Source organism: Crinia signifera, chromosome 5 (assembly GCF_055691185.1).
Source record: "Crinia signifera chromosome 5, ASM5569118v1, whole genome shotgun sequence".
Taxonomy (NCBI): domain Eukaryota; kingdom Metazoa; phylum Chordata; class Amphibia; order Anura; family Myobatrachidae; genus Crinia; species Crinia signifera.
The window spans coordinates 285,941,321-285,962,537 of record NC_139221.1 but is presented as its reverse complement, the minus strand read 5'-3'; the positions used below and the strand labels follow the sequence as shown (position 1 = coordinate 285,962,537).

At 41.1% G+C, this 21,217-nt stretch overlaps 1 protein-coding gene across 2 annotated transcripts in view; it reads left to right on the top strand.

Moving 5' to 3' along the window:
• The first annotated feature begins 894 nt into the window (after positions 1 to 894).
• The window catches only part of AHR (aryl hydrocarbon receptor), a 119,328-nt gene continuing 99,005 nt past the window's right edge, over positions 895 to 21,217 (top strand). Inside the window, exon 1 of one of the 2 annotated variants that reach the window (XM_083189152.1) lies at positions 895 to 1,322. In XM_083189152.1, coding sequence (XP_083045278.1) covers positions 1,267 to 1,322 — 56 coding nt within the window. In that variant the 5' untranslated portion in view covers positions 895 to 1,266. The remainder of the gene's footprint in view (positions 1,323 to 21,217) is intronic. The other variant, XM_083189153.1, reaches the window with a different exon arrangement.

Genomic DNA, 21,217 nt, shown 5'->3' with positions numbered 1-21,217 from the left:
ACAAAATGGCCGCCCCCATACAGCAGACAGTTTCAGAGAACTGTCTGCTATATGGGGGTGGCCATTTTGTGGTGGTCCTCAGCAGAAGAACGGAGCCGCCGGGACCAGCGAAATAGGTAAGCCTGCGGGGGATTGGGGGGAGGTGTAACTATAGCACCGCAGCCCCCGGCGCCCCCATATGCACAGCGGTGGTGGAAACCCTGCCCATCTCTGTTTCAGGGTTGGAGGGGGGGGGGAGGCGGTGGGGACCGGCGACGGCGAACAGGGAGGCCGCGGACGGCAGCTGGGAGCTCCGTTGGAACGGGGAATGCGAGCGTCTCGTGCGTGCACCCCATTCCGACGGATGGCAGGGCCTGGTGGCTGGTGATTTGCAGCAGGGTACAGCTGTCCTGCCAACAGAGTTAGAGGTTCGGTAGTGTGTGCGTCTCCTGCACAAAGAGGGGGGGTGCAGACGCAAGTGCGTCTCATGCACAATAAAGGAGGCTCACTATATTTTTAGCATACCATCGATACCATATCCATTGATGGTTAGTTTACATATCACCACACCTACCAATAGGGTAGCTGTATGAAATCAACCATCTAAAGAGGATTGAAGTTGCCTGTACCAACCAACCTACCTATCATACTATAGCCTATATGATAAATAATAGCGAAAAGGTACTTGGATTCCTTGGGAAACTTTGCCACTATTCCTCATCAGAAAGTTTTTTTTATAAAACTCAAAACACCTAAATTGGTGCATCTCGACCACCACTGCGCGTGACCCATGTGCTGATACTGATAGCAGCAGCAGCAGCGGCAGCAGCAGCAGGAGCGGGGGAGACAGCGCGTCTACTGCGCATGTGCCCATATAATCTTCCTCCGTCGCCAGCCATTACCGTGACGCGCGCGGTGCGCATGCGTCCTGGGCCGCCAGGGGGAAGTATTCCGTGCTCCTGCGCAGTGACTCCCCGGGGCTGCTTGTCCCCAGCAGTAGTGTCAGTGCAGCAGAAGAGGCAGAGACGGGAGAGTTAGGCGAGTCAGGCGGGGAGGGAGGAGGAAGAGCAGCGCCGGCCGGGCAGTGCCCATCACCTATCGGTGCCAGCAGGGAAGGATTTCCGGGCTGTCACCTCGGCCAGCATCGCGGACTCGCTACTTTCTCACTGGATGTAAACTATCGCTGGGATCTGTAGCTGAGCTGCGAGCCCTGTTTCGGCCTGTCAGCCAGGAGGGGTGCGGGAGCCATTGCATACTGCCCCGGCTGTCCGGTGCCTGAGGAGAGGCATGAACACCAACATCATGTATGCCAGCAGGAAGAGGCGAAAACCCGTCCAGAAGACGTGAGTCTCACCCCCTCCCTTCCCTGCCCTGCGTGCCCGCTGCCCGAAAGTCCCCCAACACCACAAGTGCACCCCCCCCCCCAGGCCTGGCAGCTAGCCCTGAGCCACCTAACAACTATCCGAGGCATAGCCTACATTTATCCCCTAGTAAAGTCACCTGCCCGCTGCTGCTGGAAGGCTATAGGCAGAGGCTGGCACGGGGCACCTACTGGGTCATGTATGAGTAACTTTCTCTCAGCTGCTGGCATGGAGCACCCACTTGGTCATAGTGTATCTAAGGAATCTTTTGTCAGGTGCTGAATACATGGGCAGTGGCTGGCATGGGGAACCCACTACTAGGTCATATCAGGGGAACCTGCCCTTGGGTGCTGCATACATGGGCAGTGGCTGGCATGGTGCACTCACTGGATCATATCTGAGAAACCTGCTCTCTGGTGCTGCATACATGGCCAGTGACTGGCATGGGGAACCCACTGGGTCATATCTGAGGAACCTGCTCTTGGGTGCTGTATACATGGGCAGTGACTGGCATGGGGAACCCACTGGGTCATATCTGAGGAACCTGCTCTTGGGTGCTGTATACATGGGCAGTGACTGGCATGGGGAACCCACGGGGTCTTATTTGATGAACCTGCTCTTGGGTGATTCATACATATGCAAAGGCTGCCATGGGACACCCACTGGGTCATGTTGTGGTAGCTTGTTCTGGGGTACTGTATACATGGGCAGAGGCTGGCATGGGGCACCCACTTGGTTGTGTCTGGGGAGCTTGCTTTCAGCTGCTGAAGTGTTGTATATATGGGCAGAAGTTGGCAGGGGGCAACCACTGAGTCTTGTCTGAGGAAGCTATTCTCAGCTGCTGCTGCTGGGTTGCTGTGCTAATCAGTCTGTATACATGGGTAGGGGTTGCCAGTGGGAACCCACTGTGTAATGCCTGACGGGAGAGGGGCATTAGGCTGTTTTTATTGATAAGGCAAATTTTACATAGAAGAATTTTTTTTTTCTCTTTATTTTTCTCTTTTATTTTTAATAAAATTTAAGTCAATTTTATTTATTCAACTGAACTGTTTGCCCTTTTAAAAAAAATAAAATTATTTACTGAACCAAAGACGCTGAGCAGAGGCCATTGTGGAGAGTAATAATGGAGAGTCTTAATTAATGGAGAATGTACACATTTAAAGCAATGAGATGAAAATCTGCTTATGCAATAATGAGGAGTCCGTTTCCTTGTCTGTGTCTCCGCTATCAGGCCAGTGTGGTGCCTTCTTGATAAAGTGTAAAATTGTATTCTGCCAAAACGTTATCAGTATTGTTAACCACAATGATTTGATTTCAAAAATACATATATATATATTGCATTAAAGTGCCTTATAGTAAGATGTCACTTCTGCATATTACTACGAAGGCTTCAGGATGTTTGTCGAAAAATATTTTTTTTTTGAGAGCACCTACTGTAAGTGCCAAATTGATGTTTGGGCATTTGTTTACTGCGAAAGTAATAAGAGGATAAAGATGCGAAGACATACGCACTATTTTGCTCTGTTCTGTCATCTGTCGCTCAGCAACACATTGCAGACCTGGAAGAGAGGAAAGGGTTAATGCTTACACTGCACTCTAGGGGAATTAATGTAATACGACTGTCCTATATGTTGAAAGTGGGACATATTAGGAAGGAAATAAGGCGTCTCTGTATATAATCTAGAAACAAGATTTCGATTGTGCAAAATAATTAATGAAAGCAAAAACATGTCCCTCTTTAACTCTTATGCATCCGTCCAGTCCTCCTACGCTGGACACTACAGTTTGTGATACAGCACTGTGTACATTAGACGACATTTTGTGCATATTATGTGATGTTTTTTTTAAACTGCTCCACCCCTTATTGTTTGCAGATTGCCTTCTCCTTCCCTTATTACTCACTAATGCTGTTACTCTAACATACAGTTGCATTTTCTTTATTCTAGTGTTTAATCACAAAAAAATGCTTAAGTTGCAAAACAAACAGACAAATTGCATTTCCCCTAGTTACAAAAAAGATCTGCCTTCCCTATCTTGCTTGGTCAGACCTCTCTTGGGTGCTCGCTAGAGGTAAATACTGTTGAGACCCAAGCTGTACAGCTGTCCCTGTAGCAGTTATGAAATCCGCTCACACTGCTTGACCACTTATTTATAAGTACTGTAGCCTATTTTCTTATGGCAAATCAACAAGTAAATAATGGTATCGGGCTTGGTTGTTTCCTAAAGCAACTTTGTACCATCCGACATTTAAAAAAATGTTTCTGCACAGTGGTACAGTACCATGTGTAGAATGAACCCTGTTTTCATGTCCTGCTCTAGATGTCTGTGCTTCAGACAGCAAATGCCCAAGTACAGGTGATAGTAGTTCTTCCCCTTGTAAGTTCGTTATGTATTTTCATAAATGTGTATGTTTTTGTTAGTGGGGTGGTATAACCATCGTACTTTCGTCGAATGTCTGTCTCTACGGCCTCTTGAACTGTGAAATGTATCCGGTTTCCCTTAGTGCAACTACAAGATGAGTAATGTAAATATCAGAACAATGAAGTTATGAAATAGTTGTAAAATGTACACGCATATTTTGTCTATAGGCTGGAGATTGCATCTATCTCAGTCTCAGATTTCTGACAACTAAAGCATGTTGAAAAAACCTGGTTCTGTTTTTTTTTTTTTTTTTTAAACCAATTGCTAAACTATTGCAGTATTACATAATATGTAATGTGCCTTTAGATTGGAAATAGTGATTTAAAGATATGTTGTACTTAATATGTTTTACTTGTTTTTTTTTTTTAATTGCTAAATTTGAGTTACCGATTTTAATAAGCTTAGTGTTGTATAGAGTTAAATGTTTTTGAAGGTTGGAGCACACTGTTGCATTGAGTGTTTCATTTATGTAGCATGTATGATTTCTTTCGTGCCACTCGTAGACTGCGGTGGGAGCGTCTCATGTCCGGGCTTGTAGGACGATACCACTTATGTAGTTTGTCATCCTAATGTTTAGACTTTTTTTTTATGGTTTTATGTGTGACCGTACCTGAGTGATTGAGCTGACGGGAAACGTTCAAAATAGTGATTTTGTGACACCTTAAGTCTTGGATGCAGTTTCAAAACAATGAGTTGTCTTTGTAGGAGGGGCATATTCACTATACATACCTTTGTTGCGACTGTAAATAATGAATTATGCCTGTCTGCTATATTGTTAAGATTTATTTTTATTTTTAAATTGCTCTAGATAAATTCTGTAAATTGTGGTATTTGTAATAAAGAGTGTGTGTGTGTATAATATATATATATATATATATGTGTGTGTGTGTGATCTAAAGGTAATTATGTAAATTTCTATTAAATCCTCGAAGTTTTATGATTATTTTGTATGTTATGTACAGTAGGTGTTTTAAATTAAAGGCATTAGCGCATACTTCTATATGACGCATACATTTTAGTAAATAGAATTATTTCACTTGCCATGTGGTACTCATTTACTACATCAATAGCCTTTAAGTAAAAATGTCATGGTTGCAATTTTTTTTTTTTTTAAAGTCCTGCTTCTATTTTTTTCTTTTAGAATGTCAAGTTACTGACACAGTCCCAGATTATCTTTTTGTGTTGCTTTTTCAGCAAGTACTTTTTCCAAATATTGCAGGTCATTTTGTTTGTTTGGTTGTGAAGTTTTAAAATAGACCAAATATTAAAATGTCAATCTGCCATATTATTATTGTTTTTATTATTTAAAAGCTTAACTGTTTCCAAATTTTTGAATAAATTGTTATGTTTATTTGTATCCAATTTTTTTTTATTATCAAGTGTACACTAGTCATTTTTTTTTTATTATATGAACCGTTTTAGTTATTTGGCTTTTTTTTTTAATCAACTCTGCCCTGCAGAATTCCTTGTTTCGCAATACTGTATATTGGGACTGCTATTGCATTTCCTGTCTACTGCTACTAATATCAATTTAATAAAAGTTTTTAGAATATACTGAATAACCACTGAGACAGAACACTAGGGCTCCCAGCATGAATCAGTTCAGTGCTCACTGGCCAGCGATAGTTAATGCTTGCATAGTTGTGTTACAACGCGGCATGGGTGGGCTGAATGCCAAATGATATGTGAAAGCACGATGAGCAGGTCTTTGATCTTTATATAGAAAGATCTTCAGGAATTGGACTCTTAAAGCGGTGCTCTCCACTGGTACACACTTCCTCTAGCAAGCGAGAGACATTTTTGCAGGAGGTCAGTTTTCCAGTACATGGACGACTGCTTTAAGTCAACTGTGTATAGAACATCCTCTCCTTCTGCTCCCACTTCCTGTTCTCCATTTATTTAGTGCCTTGACATTGTACATGACATCAGTAATTCTGAACTTGCTCATTGCCAAGGTCTTTTTTTTTTTATATTCAATTAGCTGTGCTTTGCTTTTGTAACTAGCTTGTTATGGGTGTGGCGAACAGCAGGGATTACACAAAGGAGGTATGCAACTGTTTAACAGTTGTGTACAAGCTACTGACTGTGAAACTAGGATTTTGTTTTTAAAAAGCGAACTATCTATGAATTCTTGGCAAATACGCCTTGATTTTAAAACCTTGATGTTATATCCAGCATGTGCTGTAAAGCATTATTGTACTGCATTTCTGCCTTGTGCAGTTTTCAGTTTGATTATTTAGAGCTGCCAGTGACAAAAGTTGGTGTATGAAGCATGGCTTCTTGCAGGCATCAGCAAAGTGGGGCTAAAGATGGCTTATTAGATTTGTAAATTGAAATAATCATACTTGTGTTTTCTCTTATGGTGTGTACACACGGTACTTTTTGCCTTCCGATGTTGACGATCTAGTCAACATCGAATCGGATGCAGGTTCCGATGCGCGTTCACGTATCGCAAGGCAGAAAGTCTTGTCTTCCTTGACTATATATAGTGCAGATCTGCACTATATAGTCAGACTTGTATGCAAATCGGATGTGCCTTCAGATACTATCCACGATCTGATCTGATCGTGGATAGTATCTGAAGGCACATCTGACCGTGTGTACACACCATATGAATGATCACGTTCACACCCTCATAGTGAATGCTGATACTTAGTTACTGTATGCCAGTATTGAGTTGGCATTCCCATAAGGAATAATCCAAACCAACTGTTTTGCCAGGCATGCATGGATCACACCGCCTCGTTGTGACAGAATCCGTGCCCAGTACTGCCGCATGCATCTAAAAGACAATGAGGGCGTGCCGTACACATAGATGTGTTGTGCACTCTGGTTCCAAGCATGTGTAGCGTTACTAGAGACATCAATGAGGGGGGCAGATTTAAGGGCAACATTTTAAGGAGTGGTGTATCACTACAGTAGCAATGAATCACATTTAAAAGTTTGCCGTTAAAAATTTAAAATATACCCGCTTCACTGATTCCGTGCCAGGGGCTAGAATGAACACTATGGGGGAAATTGACTAAGATGGGAGTTCAATTGCAGATGGAATATAGCAATAGGAACGAATAAAAATCTACTTCTTATTTATTTAGCATCTTCCAGAGGATAATAGATAGTATCTGATTAGTTGCCCATAGCAACATCCCATCTGTAATTGAACGCTTCCTAAATTTTCACCATAGTGTTTATTCTAGCACCAAGATGGGAGTTCCAATTCAGATGTTGGATTTTAATACAGTGAAATTTAAAACATGTAAGAACATTAATGATTTAGATTTACATCAGAAATCCTAGTACATATTCAAATATACTAATACGGGTGTCTAAAAGCGCAGTTATTCAAATTTATAAATGTATTCAAATATGATATAGGTATCATCTCATGATGAAATAACTATGAATAAACTACATGGGACATAATAATAGAACAAATAACCTTAAATGGTAAAAATACCATTATATTTTATATTAGGCTGTACTATGTAGTTTGGAAAAGTAATAAGGGTTACTTCTCGCTTTACACCGACCAATATAGATATTGAATGCCGTATGTGAACACATTTGAAGACACAGCAACGTGTACTCCCCCAACAGTGACCCTGTGAGAGCTTCAATGAATAAAAAAATAAATAAAAATAGGAAAGTGTTAAGTGCACAATTGCACTTAAGCAAGCTGACATGATAATGCTGGAGATCAGAGTTTCCCAAGAGGTTTAAAAATGACATTACAACCGTTTTTCTCCTGAATGTTTTCTGACAAAGCGGCAGCATTTTTTTTCCCCGTAATCGCTGTCTTCTACTTTTTTACTGTTGAATATAAAACAGAAGTGTTTTTATTGCAGTTTCACTTAATTAATCAAATAGTGTTGGCAACTGACTGTTCTATATCAGAAACACAGCCAATGCTGTCAAAATTGAAAGGAATAATTTACGGAGAACAAATAAATTACATTTAAATGAGACATAAGGTTATGAAGAGAAACAATGTTATGTTTTACAGTTATGTAAAGTACAACCGAGACTTTGTGGTCGATTCTGTTAGGTGTGGATGATTCGTCAGTGCGAATCATCAGGGTATCCGGCACACTTTATGGTGAATAGAATTCGTCAAAAAGCTCTCCAGCTTAATTTGGGTGCTTTTGCCAGCGTTTAAATGCGTTGGAACGGCACCTCACACCTTTTCGAGCTAATAAGAGTGGGCCTTATGCATTAAGGTACATACACACTGGTCTGTTTTTTTTTTTTTTTCTTTTGACCATTAGCCCTACTGAACGACATTGGTCAAAAATAACGTTCAGTGTGTATGCTGCGAACGACGATGCAAGGTCCCGACACTCATTCATCAAGGTAGTTTGTCATCTGTGCAGGCATATCAATTTTGGATGTCTTTCACAAAAATGTATTGACTCGTTATTTGTTCGTCATATCATTCAGTGGGTTTATTCTGGTTCACTTGCAAAGGCAAATTCACTCTCTAATGGACAAAATCATGTGCACTGCAGGTGGGGCTGATGTAACATGTGCAGAGAGAGTTAGATTTGGGTTGGGTTTGTACTTCAAACTGATATCTATATTGCAGTGTAAAAATAAAGCATCCAGTATTTCCCCTGTACAGAAACAATTTAAAACCCATATCTAACTCTCTCTGCACATGTTACAAGTGCCCACCTGCAGTGCATATGGTTTTGTCCATTAGAGAGTGAATTTGCCTTTGCGAGTGAACCAGAATAACCCCCAGTGTGTATGCACAATATCGTTCCTCCAGGACACTGGGAAAGGTCAAGGGAAATTGTTCACAAATATCTTTCACTACATACATTGTCTAGATCGGTGGCTGCCAACCTTATTTGGGTCTGAGCTACTCGAGAAAAATGAAACCGCTTGAAGAGCAACTAAAAATGTTTTTAGAAAAATCGGCTAATTTTCTCATGCGGTCCCCGTACCTGCCTGGCTGACTTCCAACTAATCCCCTCTCCATCTCGCATTGACTCCCAACTACCTTCCCACTTATCTCTGTGGGAGTGTCAGCTGTTCTGCTGTCTCCCAACAGTGGCTTCCAGTGGTGTGCATCTTCGGGGGGTGCCCGAAGCAGCCGCCGGTCTGTTATTGGACAATAGCACTGGATCCCTCTGCAGCTGCTGGTGGCTTCTGGGTTCTCGCTTCCTGCCTTGTAGCTCCCGGCATCAGGTCCTGATTTCAGGCAAACTATGACTGTGAGCTGCTGGTAGCTGGTGAGCTACAGGTTGGTGACGACTGGTCTTGAGTGTATGCAACCTTAGCCTGTAATGTGCAGACAAAGGTGAGTTGGTCAGCAATCATTCAAAATGCAAAATAGGTGGTTTTGAATTATTATTGCCTTTTTAAAAATATTGGCTAGCTCCCACAATCCTGGCTTTGCCTTCATCTCGGGGTCTTATACATTTAAGACCAAAATGGTTGACAGTCTTTCGTCATTGATTCAGCTAAGCAGAGGAACATTTACAGGCACTGACAAATTACTGACATCCACAGTGCAAAACCTCTGCCCAGGGTGACACAGAAAGCCTTTACCAAAATGGCCCAGAATACATAGAGTGAAATACAAAGTTACAAGAGAGAAAAACACTTACATAGCAAAATCAATGACTGTCAGTTCTTAATAGCGGAGAATAATCATCTGAAAACTACTCAGAAAGCAAGAAAAAGACCATAGTGTCTTAGTATTGGGAATGATTTATTTTCACACCGTCCACTCACATTTAAGAGAGATTAATGCACATATCAGACAAATTATTTTTTTCTTTTTTGTGACCAAGATCAATCCTTTAAATCCTAAAGAGGCTTGATAGAAACATCGATAGTGCAATGTTGTTTAGAAAAAACACACTGAATTCATTAGATACACAATTTGGATACAGGGGGTTATTCTAGTTCACTCAAAAAGGCACAATCACTCTCTTATGGACAAAACCATAAGCACTGCAGTAGGGGCTGATGTAAGATGTGCAGAGAGAGTTACATTTGGGTGTTTTATTGTTTCTGTGCAGAGTAAATACTTGCAGCTTTATTTTTACACTGCAATATAGATATCAGTTTGAAGTACAAACCCCACCCAAATCTAACTCTCTCTGCCCATGTTACATCAGCCCCACCTGCAGTGCATATGGTTTTGTCCATAAGAGAGTGATTGTGCCTTTGCGAGTGAACTAGAATAACCCCCATAATGGATTCCCTTAGTGCTGGGCTGGAAGGGGTTCACCTCATATGCAGGAGACCAAAGATCGGTATGAGGATCCTGGTGTCCCCAGTATCAACACGGTTCCGTTCAGTGGTGATTAAGCGCGTTTTCGGGCTAAATGAGCCCTTCCTCAGAAGCATAAAAATCACCATTGTATAGGGTATTTTAAAAGGCAACTAATTAAAAAAAAAAAAAAAAGACTACAGAAACATGGCAAGTACTAGCCACTGATCTGCTGGATCAACAGCTAAAATCAACAATATTTTAAACAAAAAGATAGTTCATACACTAGTCTCAAACTAAACTTCTGATGATCATTTTTTATTTATTTAAATAGTGTGGTCACATACCACTTGCACTGCTGTAAGGTGAATGCCATGTATTCAAGTGGTTGGATACTGTGACCACAAATAGATCAGCTAGACTTTATTGCTGTCAGTACTTTTTGGGTCTGCCACCTGCAATGATTACTGCAGACACCATTCTTGGCAAGCTGTCCATGGGTATGTTTTGCTATTCTTCAATGACCGATTGTGAATGTACCCTTTGCCCCAAGAGGTTCTCAATTGGGTTAAAGTCAAGGCAACCCAGGGCTCAGCAGGTCCCAAGAGGCCCCACATACTTTCCCAGTGGATTATTACGAGACTACCGCATGAAGTCATGACATCACATGGACCTGCCCACACTCCCAAAGTCAATTTTTAATGTTCTTTGTTAGGATAAAAAATTGTTTGGACACACAAAATGGTCTCACCCACTGTAATTAAGCACTCAGGTTACTTTACATGTGACATAAGTAAAAGGCTACTTCCAAAAGACCTACAGCCTGACTCAGATTTGTATTCATACATAGTAACATAGTAATTAAGGCTGAAAAAAGACGTTAGTCCATCGAGTTCAACCTATCTATATCTATTGATTAAGTCATACATGTGACATTACATTTTCATTAAGAGGAGTGTGTAGTGAATGTTGTAATAGTAAGGTGGCACACTAATGTGGCATAATTTAAACTGGAGTTCAATATAAGGTGGCAACACAATATGAACGGTGGTTTGTGTCATGATAATCTGGTGATAGTAAATAAAGAGTAGGTCCACCAGTGAGGATTGCGCTGTAGATTTAGGTGCCTTCCATGTAGTGATAGGTCTATGACCACTAACCATACTAACAATACTTTGATCATCTTAAGTACCATGCATATATATTGTTATGTTAGTTTTTTCTTTAGAAAAGTGATAATGTGTAAATTGTGAATTTGACCTTCTCCCATGGTAAGTCATACTTTCCTGAGACAACTTTCTTAGCTCCCACCTTATGCTGGGTACACACCAAAACGATTTGGATTGGATGCAAATCGTATGCAAATCGGATCGTACGATTTGCATACGATTTGCATATGATTTACATACGATCCGACCCCCTCTGTATTCAGATGAATGGATCTTTTACAGATCCTACCTGCAGCAGGTAGGATCGGATTCGGATCCAATTCAGATCCAACCGAACGATTTTGACCAAATCTGCATCCAATCTGCATCCAATTAGTCTGAATTGGATCCAGATTGATGGGATTGTGCCAAAATCGTTTTGGTGTGTACCCAGCATAGAGGGACTCCTAAATTTATGAGTAACAATATTTTTTGATGTAAGCCTTGTTTGGCTTTGTTAGCTTTTTTTTGTAGTTAAGCCCCCTAATTTCCTGTTGTCACAGGTAACGCCTTGAGCACTGTTCCATGAATCTCAGGCCTGATCTATAGCTTCATGAATTGATGTTGCAGTCTTCTTTCCCTTTAAATAGTCAGCTACAGACTTTTATTTACTTACATGGGATTATATGATCTTTAATGTGTTAATCCTGGATTTTGCAGGTAATAAAACATTTAGATGACTGAAGAAAAAGTCATGTTTTATCTTGCCCCACGGAACTCCTGGCTTGCCTTAATTTGCTCCAGTGCAATTTAGAAGAATCAGAAGCCATTTTATTATTCTTCTAAGAATGTTTTGTATGTTAAGGAATGTATGCAGTACAGTATCATATTTGTTAACTAGCCACACTGCATCCCATCGCTTCCCAAGATTTTGCCTATGCTGCTCCCTATCAGGCTCTCCACCGCTCCACCAAAACCATGTGCACTGCAGGGGGGCAGATGTAAAATGTGAAGAGAGAATTAGAATTGGGTGAGTTATTTTGTTTCTGTGCAGGGTAAATACTGGCTGCTTTATTTCTACACTGCAATATAGATCTCACTTTGGAGTAAAACCCCACCCAAATCGAATTATATCTGCACAAGTAACATCTGCCCCACCTGCAGTGCACATGGTTTTGTCCATCTAAGAAGGATTTTGTCAGAAAGAGTGAACTAGAATAAGGCCCTGTGTCTCAGATGTATGTCATCCCTATCTGTCTCTACCATTTAGAACGTAAGCTCTCATGGGCAGGACCCTGTTACCTCATGTGTTCCCCCCCTGTTATTTATGATATCACATACTCCCGTTCCTACAACACCAAAAGGTTCTATGGCCCAGCTGCTTATTTCACTATTATGACCCTGATTCAGCAATGTTTGCAAGATACGTTCATGTCCTGTACTTTAAGTCACTACTTTCTTGGTTTGTTCATTTTTGTTTTGGTTCCTGTACTTTGTAAGGTTCTGCATACCCCTTTTAGTGCTATCTAAGAAAATCACACTACTACTACTACTACTACTACTACTAATGGCTACAGTCTTATGATAACAAAATAATTCCGAGAACAATTTGAAGAAACAAAAGGGTCGCCTCAGGGGAACAGTGATCTTAAACATGCCTAAATATCCAGATTCCCCCGATCAGGCGGGGGATTGCAAAATCATGAATTTTTATTTTTACATGCTTAATGTCCCTGAATTGCTGTCAGATTGCAGACGATCGATGCTGCCGATTGGTGCATAAGGACAGGGGATCGCGGCTTCTAGCGGATACCCCCCCCCCCCCAACTGCTGTATTGGCTGTTTAGTCCAGCAACCCTAAAGTTGACTACCTAGACCAGTGGTTCCCAAACTGTGTGCCGTGGCTCCCTGGGGTGCCTCGGGACACATGCAGGGGTGCCGCGGCTTGGTGGTCCAGGACCAACTCAAATTATTAATGGTTAATTATTTATGAGCAAGACCAGTGCTGGTGGCTGGCAATCATAGAATGTGTACAAACAGAAGCAAATCCTGCCCTTTACCACAAAACTGCCGTTTAGAATCGCATATAAACCCAATCTAATTCATTTTTTTTGGACCTAGGGGTGCCGTGAAAAAAATTCTGATTCTCTAGGGTGCCCTGAATCAAAAAAGATTGGGAACCTCTGACCTAGACCATTGTTCAGTTCAGCCCGTTGGAAGGATGCGCTTCCAACTGTTCCATGTACAGCGTCTTGCCAAATGCCTTATCAGCTTTGATTCCTCAGGGTGTGTATACCTTGAGACACACAATGCATAAGACTGCCTCCAATAATTATAATTTATTAATGTGTCATCAACAAGTGATGCAGTGACTCGTAGAGAGGTGAATCCCTCATAGCTTGCCTGTCTGATCAGTCTGTGTGGTTCTGGTCTTCCTTTTTCTAGAGCTCTATTTCCCATTATTTCTTCTTCATTTGGTTTCCTAAAGGTACTTTAAATAGAAAAGTCTTGAAAGTTATCACTATTTTCCATTATTGTCAGTGCTTAACATGAAGCACCTCCCCATGTAAAGGCAGCCACTTGCTTAATCCCTGAAAAGTTAGCCACAATTATTAAGTATCACCAGAATGTATCAGGAAGGACAGCAGCAGGGATTGGAGCGTCCCTTCTGCACTGCCGCGTGGCGCGTCTCCCTTAGGTTTCTATGGAGGATGCAGTGCCGCCCAATGTACCAACATTGGGCAACATTGCATCAGGTCCCTGGGTTACCGCCATTCTCAGTTGAAGCTTGCCCACTTGGATAATATGGTATGAACCAAGTCGGTCTACACCAAAAAGAGTTCACAACTCATGTCGACCTTTTCAAAGTTGACCAATTCCAGTGTCGACCTAGTAACTGGCACCTTTGTGAGGCGACGGGGGAGGTGGCGGAGAAATCTCCGTAGCCACGGGTGGCGCGCACCCCTGGCAAGAGAAGGCCGATGGGCTGGCGATAGAATTGCCAGCCCCTGCAAGAAAAAGGCTCCATCTGTATGTAGCACCCATAGCCTTTATCCAATACATGTTCTGGTGCTCTGTATACAGTCTGTCACCCATAATATGCAAGCATATATCAAATTAATCAGCACAGTCTTCTGGTGTATCCTAGACATGTTTCTTTGTGAGTAACACCCCTTTCAGACATACTACCCGAGATTCGCAACCTGGTACCATCCAGGGAGTTTTAATGACCTGGGTCGATTGCAGGTGCTCAGTGAAATCCTAGGAAGACCCTTTCAGACATGTGCTAGTCCCAGGTTGCTGCGCATTCAAGTGAAAAATCCCGTGATTTTCGCATATGTCTGTCTATAAAATGCATTTTCGGAAAAAGAAGACGCTACCTGAATTGCACAGGGCCAGGCAGGTCACTGACACCAGTCATCCCCTGCTGCATGGTGTATTGAGGCTAGATGTATGAAGACGCCTCTGTATCTACAGCACGTAACCCAAATGATCATGGATTCCTCAAGAATTTTTTTAAATTCAAAATTTTATTTTTAAATACATGAATTAGAAACAATGGTCTACCGGAGGAATAAACTGAAATACAAGCATAGAGTTCAATGAAATCCTCTGCACGTGTGTGGCTCATCAGCATATTGAGCTTGAACACATATGAGATCTTTGGCTGACAGTAGATCACATGTGAGATGACCCTCGTAGCGGCTGCATCTCCTGTCTGTGCCAGGCGGCACTGTCATTTATAAAGGAACACATTCTTGCAGAGCAGGATTGAGTAGCAGCAGCCAAAGCAGCACCTACGGTAAATGCATTGTCTTCCTCCCTCTTTTTAGCCTTCAACTTCAAATTTTGTATATGATTATTAATATATTAATATTTATTGTAATACAGACGGATACATTATTTTGCATTTGCACCACATAGCTTTGCTGGGTGTTCCCGTGTACATTCGTTCTATCTATGTCTGTACTATTTATTGTAGGTCACTATTGGATTTCAGTTGAAAATATTCTGATGCATTTGTTACAATTGGACTGTTCTGCTATTAGTTGTTACTATTGTAAGCAATATGAATTCATGATATTTGTTTTTTTTTTATTTGTAATTGCTCATTCATAGCAATGTAATGATTCTATATGATGTGTTTTCACCCAAAAATGTCCTGTTCGTCCTCTACCATGTAGTAGGATTGTTTGTGGCTATCACTTGCCAAAAGCATCAGTTCACTAATACATTGTGGGGATAGAAACATGCTTATTTAACAAACTAAAACTATCTCTGGTGACTCTTGCTGAATACAGAAAAGGTATTCACATGTTGATGAGCTGTTTTGCTCAAATAATACATTTAAGCACAACATGAACTATTTTCGGCCTCCTATGGTGAAGGTTCATAGTAATCTCTGTGTGCGTGATACCTACATTTACTGATGGCTGGTGGCAAAATGTCAAGGCTTAGAACCTGTGATTCGTGTAGCATCAGCCACAGTTTTGCAAGACAACTTTTTACTGTAGTAGCCTGATTCGCATCCCAAGTCACCCTGTAGAGGAAACTAAGCTCTAGGCCAGGTTCCTGTATAACTCCTACCTATGAAGAGCATGCTAGAGGTACCGTGTGTGGGATAGAACACTTACTAAATCCCACTTACTAAATATATGGCACAATCTAGTAACAACCCCCCCCCCCCCCCCCTTCCCCCAAGAACAACATAGCACCTGTGCAGGTCAATTTTTTATTTTGTTACATTTAGATGTTTTACCAACTGCTGAGATGTCTTTTGACCTGAAGCACAGCTTATCCATAGAGTGCATGTGTGTTGTAATATAATTATACCTGTTTAATCCGACAAATTTAATTAAGTGGTTTGTCCACAATGCAGTCAATAAGCCTTGTGCAATGTGCAGGAAAAGTGCGTCTTGCTGTCTGTGCACACCTAAATTGTAAGCGGCAGTGATCGGAATCATTGTAAGCGAATTACAGTTTCACTAGTTTATATTTTCGTTAGTCTGTCTAGGATTCTATAGGTGTAGAGTGTATATAATATTGTAAAAATATCTAAAAGGAGGTGTTAGACTGCATGAGTTTCCAATATATTCCAGAAAAGTCAATCTATTCATAAACTAATAGACTGACTAATTTCAGATATACTGGAAAACTAATACAATGCAGCACCTGTTTTTAGATATTTTTAAACTGTTTGAAATGTTAGTTCCCCAAACACGCACCTTTGGGTGCCTTTAGTTGGTGGTCCAGGAACAATTCAAATTATTTATGGTCAATGTAGTAGTGCTGGTGGCTGCCAATCATAACATGTGTTCCTTCCCATATCATAATAATAAACTTTTGGCCTAGGGGTGCTGAAAGAGAAAATTCTGATACTCTATGGTGCCGTGATTCAAAAAAGGTTTGGGTACTACTGGTCTAAAGTATCAAATAGGTACAAACAGAACATGATCATCATAATGAGCTGTCCTCCTTAAATATGTTCTCTACTACTATACTGTATAGTAAATCGAAGAGAAACATAGGATATTTCTTTAATCAACATTTGTACAAAATTGGGCCTTAAAAGGGGTGATTCACTTGTTTTGCTGAGTACAGTAATTGATTGGCGCCCGACGGTACATTTTAATCGCCATCTCCAATATGTTTGCCCATTGCCTCCTTATGATGTGGCAGCGAGCAAGTAATGTGAGGTCTGCTTGGGTACTCAAATGGCACACTGCCAGTATAAGTCTTATTTAGCCCCTTGCATGGCTGAACTTGGTCTATTCAGGCACTTGGTACAATTGAATTGCTCTCTCGGTCACCTGTTATGGTGGCTATTAAAACAATTGACTGTTAACAAGTGGTCATGTAGTATTTTAATCTGAGGAATTTGTCCTTGGGAAAAGAATTGCCTCATTGTGTTTAGTTTATTATTTATTTTTATTGCAAGTAAAAACAAAGCAAAAGAAAAACTCCAAAACATTTGCACAACTTGTGTACAGCGCTGTATGTTTTGTATAAAAAGTGCAATTTGCACCAACTCTATATCCGAACCATCTGTAGTACTTGGCCTGTCCCCTATTCCTCCATCATCATGCCTGTACATTTATTTTTTCATTTACAGTTTTTTTATATAGTGCAGCGTACTCCAATGTGCTTTACAATTGGAAACCGTGAAAGAACAGACTGGGTAGTAACAAACTGACATAGAGGTAGGAGGGCCCTGCTCGTAAGCTTACAATATATAGGTATAATAGGAGGGATACATATAATAATAGGAAGGATAGCAGTCAATATCATGGCAGTATCACCAGATTGCAAGGTAACAAGACATCCCTGATGGGATGCAATTTGATATGAATGCTACTGGAGGTTATGTTGGGGTTCTGGAATATGATAAGCTTGCCTGAAGAGATGAGTTTTCAGGGAACTCTTGATAGTTTTGAGGCTAGAGGAGAGTCTTATAATGTGTGTGGAAGGGCATTCCATAAGGTGGGTGTTGCCCAAAGAAAGTCCTGCAATTGTGAACGGGATCTTGTAATGAGTGTGGATAAGAGACGCAGATCTTGTGCAGAGCGGAGAGGTCAGGTGGGGATATATTTTGAGATAAGTGAAGAGATATTTGTTGGTGCAGTCAGATTAATGGCCTTGTATGTGAGTACAAATAATTTATATTGAATACGGTAAAATACATGCAACCAATGGGAGGGACTGACAGAGCAGGTCAGCAGACGTTGACTGTCTAGCTAGGAAGTTCAGCATCGCAGCTGCATTCAAAATGGATTGTAGTGGTGAGAGTCTTTTCTTAGGTAGACCGGTAAGCAGGCTATTGCAATAATCAATGTGTGAGATGTTGTGTGTGGATTAGAGTTTTTGCAGTGTCTTGTGTAAGATATGGACACATTTTGGATATGTTTATTAGATGCCTGTAACACGATTTAGGACTGATTTAATGTGAGGAATAAAGGACCGTTCATTGCCAAGGATGACCGCTAGGCAGCGAGCTTGTGGAGTAGGGTAGATATTTGTGTTCTCAACAGTGATGGACAGATCAGGTTGGTACATGTGTTACTGCGATTGTTGATGGTTATATAAAAAGTTTTTTGTTTGGGAAAGTACGCAGCCCTGGTATACATCATACTAACAGCTTGATATCTAAATTCCTAAGCTTCCTATGAAGTTTGCATTCTTGCTTCTGCTACAAGTGTAATTGCACATTCTATGAACATTGTCAGCCATTGCTTATACTTTTAATGGTTTGTATCTTTATTTATTATACTCTTGAGTTTTTTTTTTTTTTAATTTCTTTCATTATTAACTGATTCATTTGAAATCCATATTATGTATAACACATGCTTTTGATGATCCCCTTCACTCTTTTGCATACTGTAGCATTTACTTTGTTTTTCTGCTTTTCATGTAATTTTAGCCTGCTTACAAATATTCTGCGGTTTGCATTGTGTTTGCTCTTAAGCAAAGTTTATTTACATCTTCTTAATAAACTAAACAAGTGCTTGCACACCTGTCACCATTTGATGTATTTGTAGTTATGTTAGGTTTAGGGAGTGGTCTCGAGTTGTAAATTGTATAGAATTAGCTTTTGTTTATACTGTAATTTATAGAATTTCGGGTACAATTGCGCAGGATAATACCAAAGCAGCTAGGAACACCCAAAACAAGTTACACCAAAACTTGACATAAATATACAAGATAAAAAATTCTTGGGGTTCCGTGCGCTAAGGCAAAGAGCTTCAGCACTTACACTCTTTGCCTTAGCGCACGGAACCCCAAGAATTTTTTATCTTGTATACTGTCATTTATATTGTATTCTGGATGATGTATGTAGCGTAATAAAACTTCCACCAAGGACTATCTTTTTATATATTCTTGCAGAAATTGGAGAAAAATGCATGTGATCTGTTAAAAGTATAATTTTACTTTTTATGTTTTGAGTTTCTGAAGTGCTGGTATTTAAATTTGATGTGAATAGCCAAAACCGCCTACACCCGCAAAATCCTGAGGGATTCGCATAGTGTCAAATTTAATTTGCGATGCTAATACATCATACAAGGCTATCTGCCCTGTGTCTCCACTTATCTACCCACCAGGTACCTCTACCTCTCCTCCATATTTCTTAAATGATTACACTTCCTCCTGCCTCCTTTATATACTTATGACTTTTATGCTGCTTTCAGACCGCATAACTGGCTTTGACCCTGTATTTGGAAACGTTTCCAAAAACGGGTCTGCCAGATAAAACCCCTTTCACACCGCAGCACTTAAACGGTATATTACCGTTTAAGTGCCGATTTTTTGACACTGGCAGACCCGTTTTTGGAAACTTTCCAAATACAGGGTCAAAGCCAGTGCAGCCTTCAGCCCTCCCCTCCGTGCAGCTCCCCCCCCCCCCCTCGCGTGTCGACCGAGAGCATGTCGACGCCCCCCGCGCGTGTCGACGCCCCCCGCGCGTGTCGACGCCCCCCGCGCGTGTCGACGCCCCCCCACCCCACCCCGCGTGTCGGCGCCCTCCCCCCGTGTCGACTTACCCCGTGCCGGTACCTCCGTTGTGGACTGCAGCTCAGTATGCTCGGAAAGCACTTATGAAAAAAGTGTCTTCCAGAAAATGGCTGCCCCATAGGAAACCCTGTTTAAAAAAACTGTCTTCCGTATGGGGGGCAGCCATTTTCTGAAAGACACTTTTTTCATAAGTGCTTTCCGAGCATACTGAGCTGCAGTGCCGGGAACCACAACGGAGATACCGGCACGGGGTAAGTCAACAGGGGGGGGGGGCGCCGACACGCGCGGGGGGGTCGACACGCGGGGGGGCCGTCGACACGCGCGGGGGGGCGTCGACACGCGCGGGGGGGGGGGGGCTCCAGTGCTGTGAATACTTAATGAGCGCTCATTAAGTATTCACTGTGCTGAATTTAGGACCCAGCTCATTGGCTGGGTCCTAAATACCGTTTCTGAGCCGATTTTTGCGCTAAAATACCGGTTCAGAAACGGGTAGGACCCTGCATTTTAACCGGTTAGAAAAAACGGCATTTTCTAACCGGTTAAGTGGGACTGGACCTTTCAGACCGCACACATTACCGTTTTAAAACGGTAAAAAAACGGCAATTTACCGTTTTAAAAGTGCGGTCTGAAAGGGGCATTAGAGTATCCCATTACTTATTTTTGTCCTGTCATGTAGCTACACTGATAGAGCTTCTCCCTACTTATGATTACCTTACTATCCTAAGGAAAATAGTTTTCTCGCTCATAGATTGTGACAGTTACAGGTGGCGTTCTACATTACACTGTTCTTCTTCATAGTATTTCATTTTAGGTGTTACTTAATCTAGCATAAAAGCAAAAAAATAAAAAACATAATAAAAATCAGTGCTACAGGAAAATAGTTATTTACTGGGGTATTTAGCTGATAGAGGGACAATGATTAGGTTGACACCATGTTGTTGTTGTTGTTAATAGCCGTTTCTTATATAGCTCAGCATATGCTGTTGTGCTCTGTGGTTGACCATTTTAAAAAATTTACATGAAAACCGTCAATACACAAGTTTTTGGTGTTATTTTAGCCCAAATTTATGATCTGCTTTATTTATAGTAACCTGTGGAAAAGTGCTTCTGTTGTTGGTCAATCAACAGGAAAGATGCTACTTTTGGAGCAGAATATCACATAACTTGTGTTGACCATTTTAGTGTTGACATAGTTATTGTCTGCCTATACATTGTCAATCCATTAACTCATAACGATTAACAAGGAAATGTCTGGTGCATATTTTAAGATTTAGGGAAGTAGGGAGATAATTATATCAAATGTTTCTGCCATGGAATGGTAAAATCAAATCTGCACCTAACGTTAAAATAAAGTTTTTACCTATTTACTGTTAACATATTAAATGCTTTCTATTTTGTCAGTGACAACTATAGAGTTTCAAATTTTGTAACTGACTTTTATGCACAATATAAGAGACAAAAAAAGAGAACTCCCTCATAAGTGTTTTATATTTGGTTTTAATATAGTGTTTTATATTTGGTTGTTTTTTTTTTTTAAATATGAGTTCATTATCAAAACCAAATATTGTGTTACCGGGTGG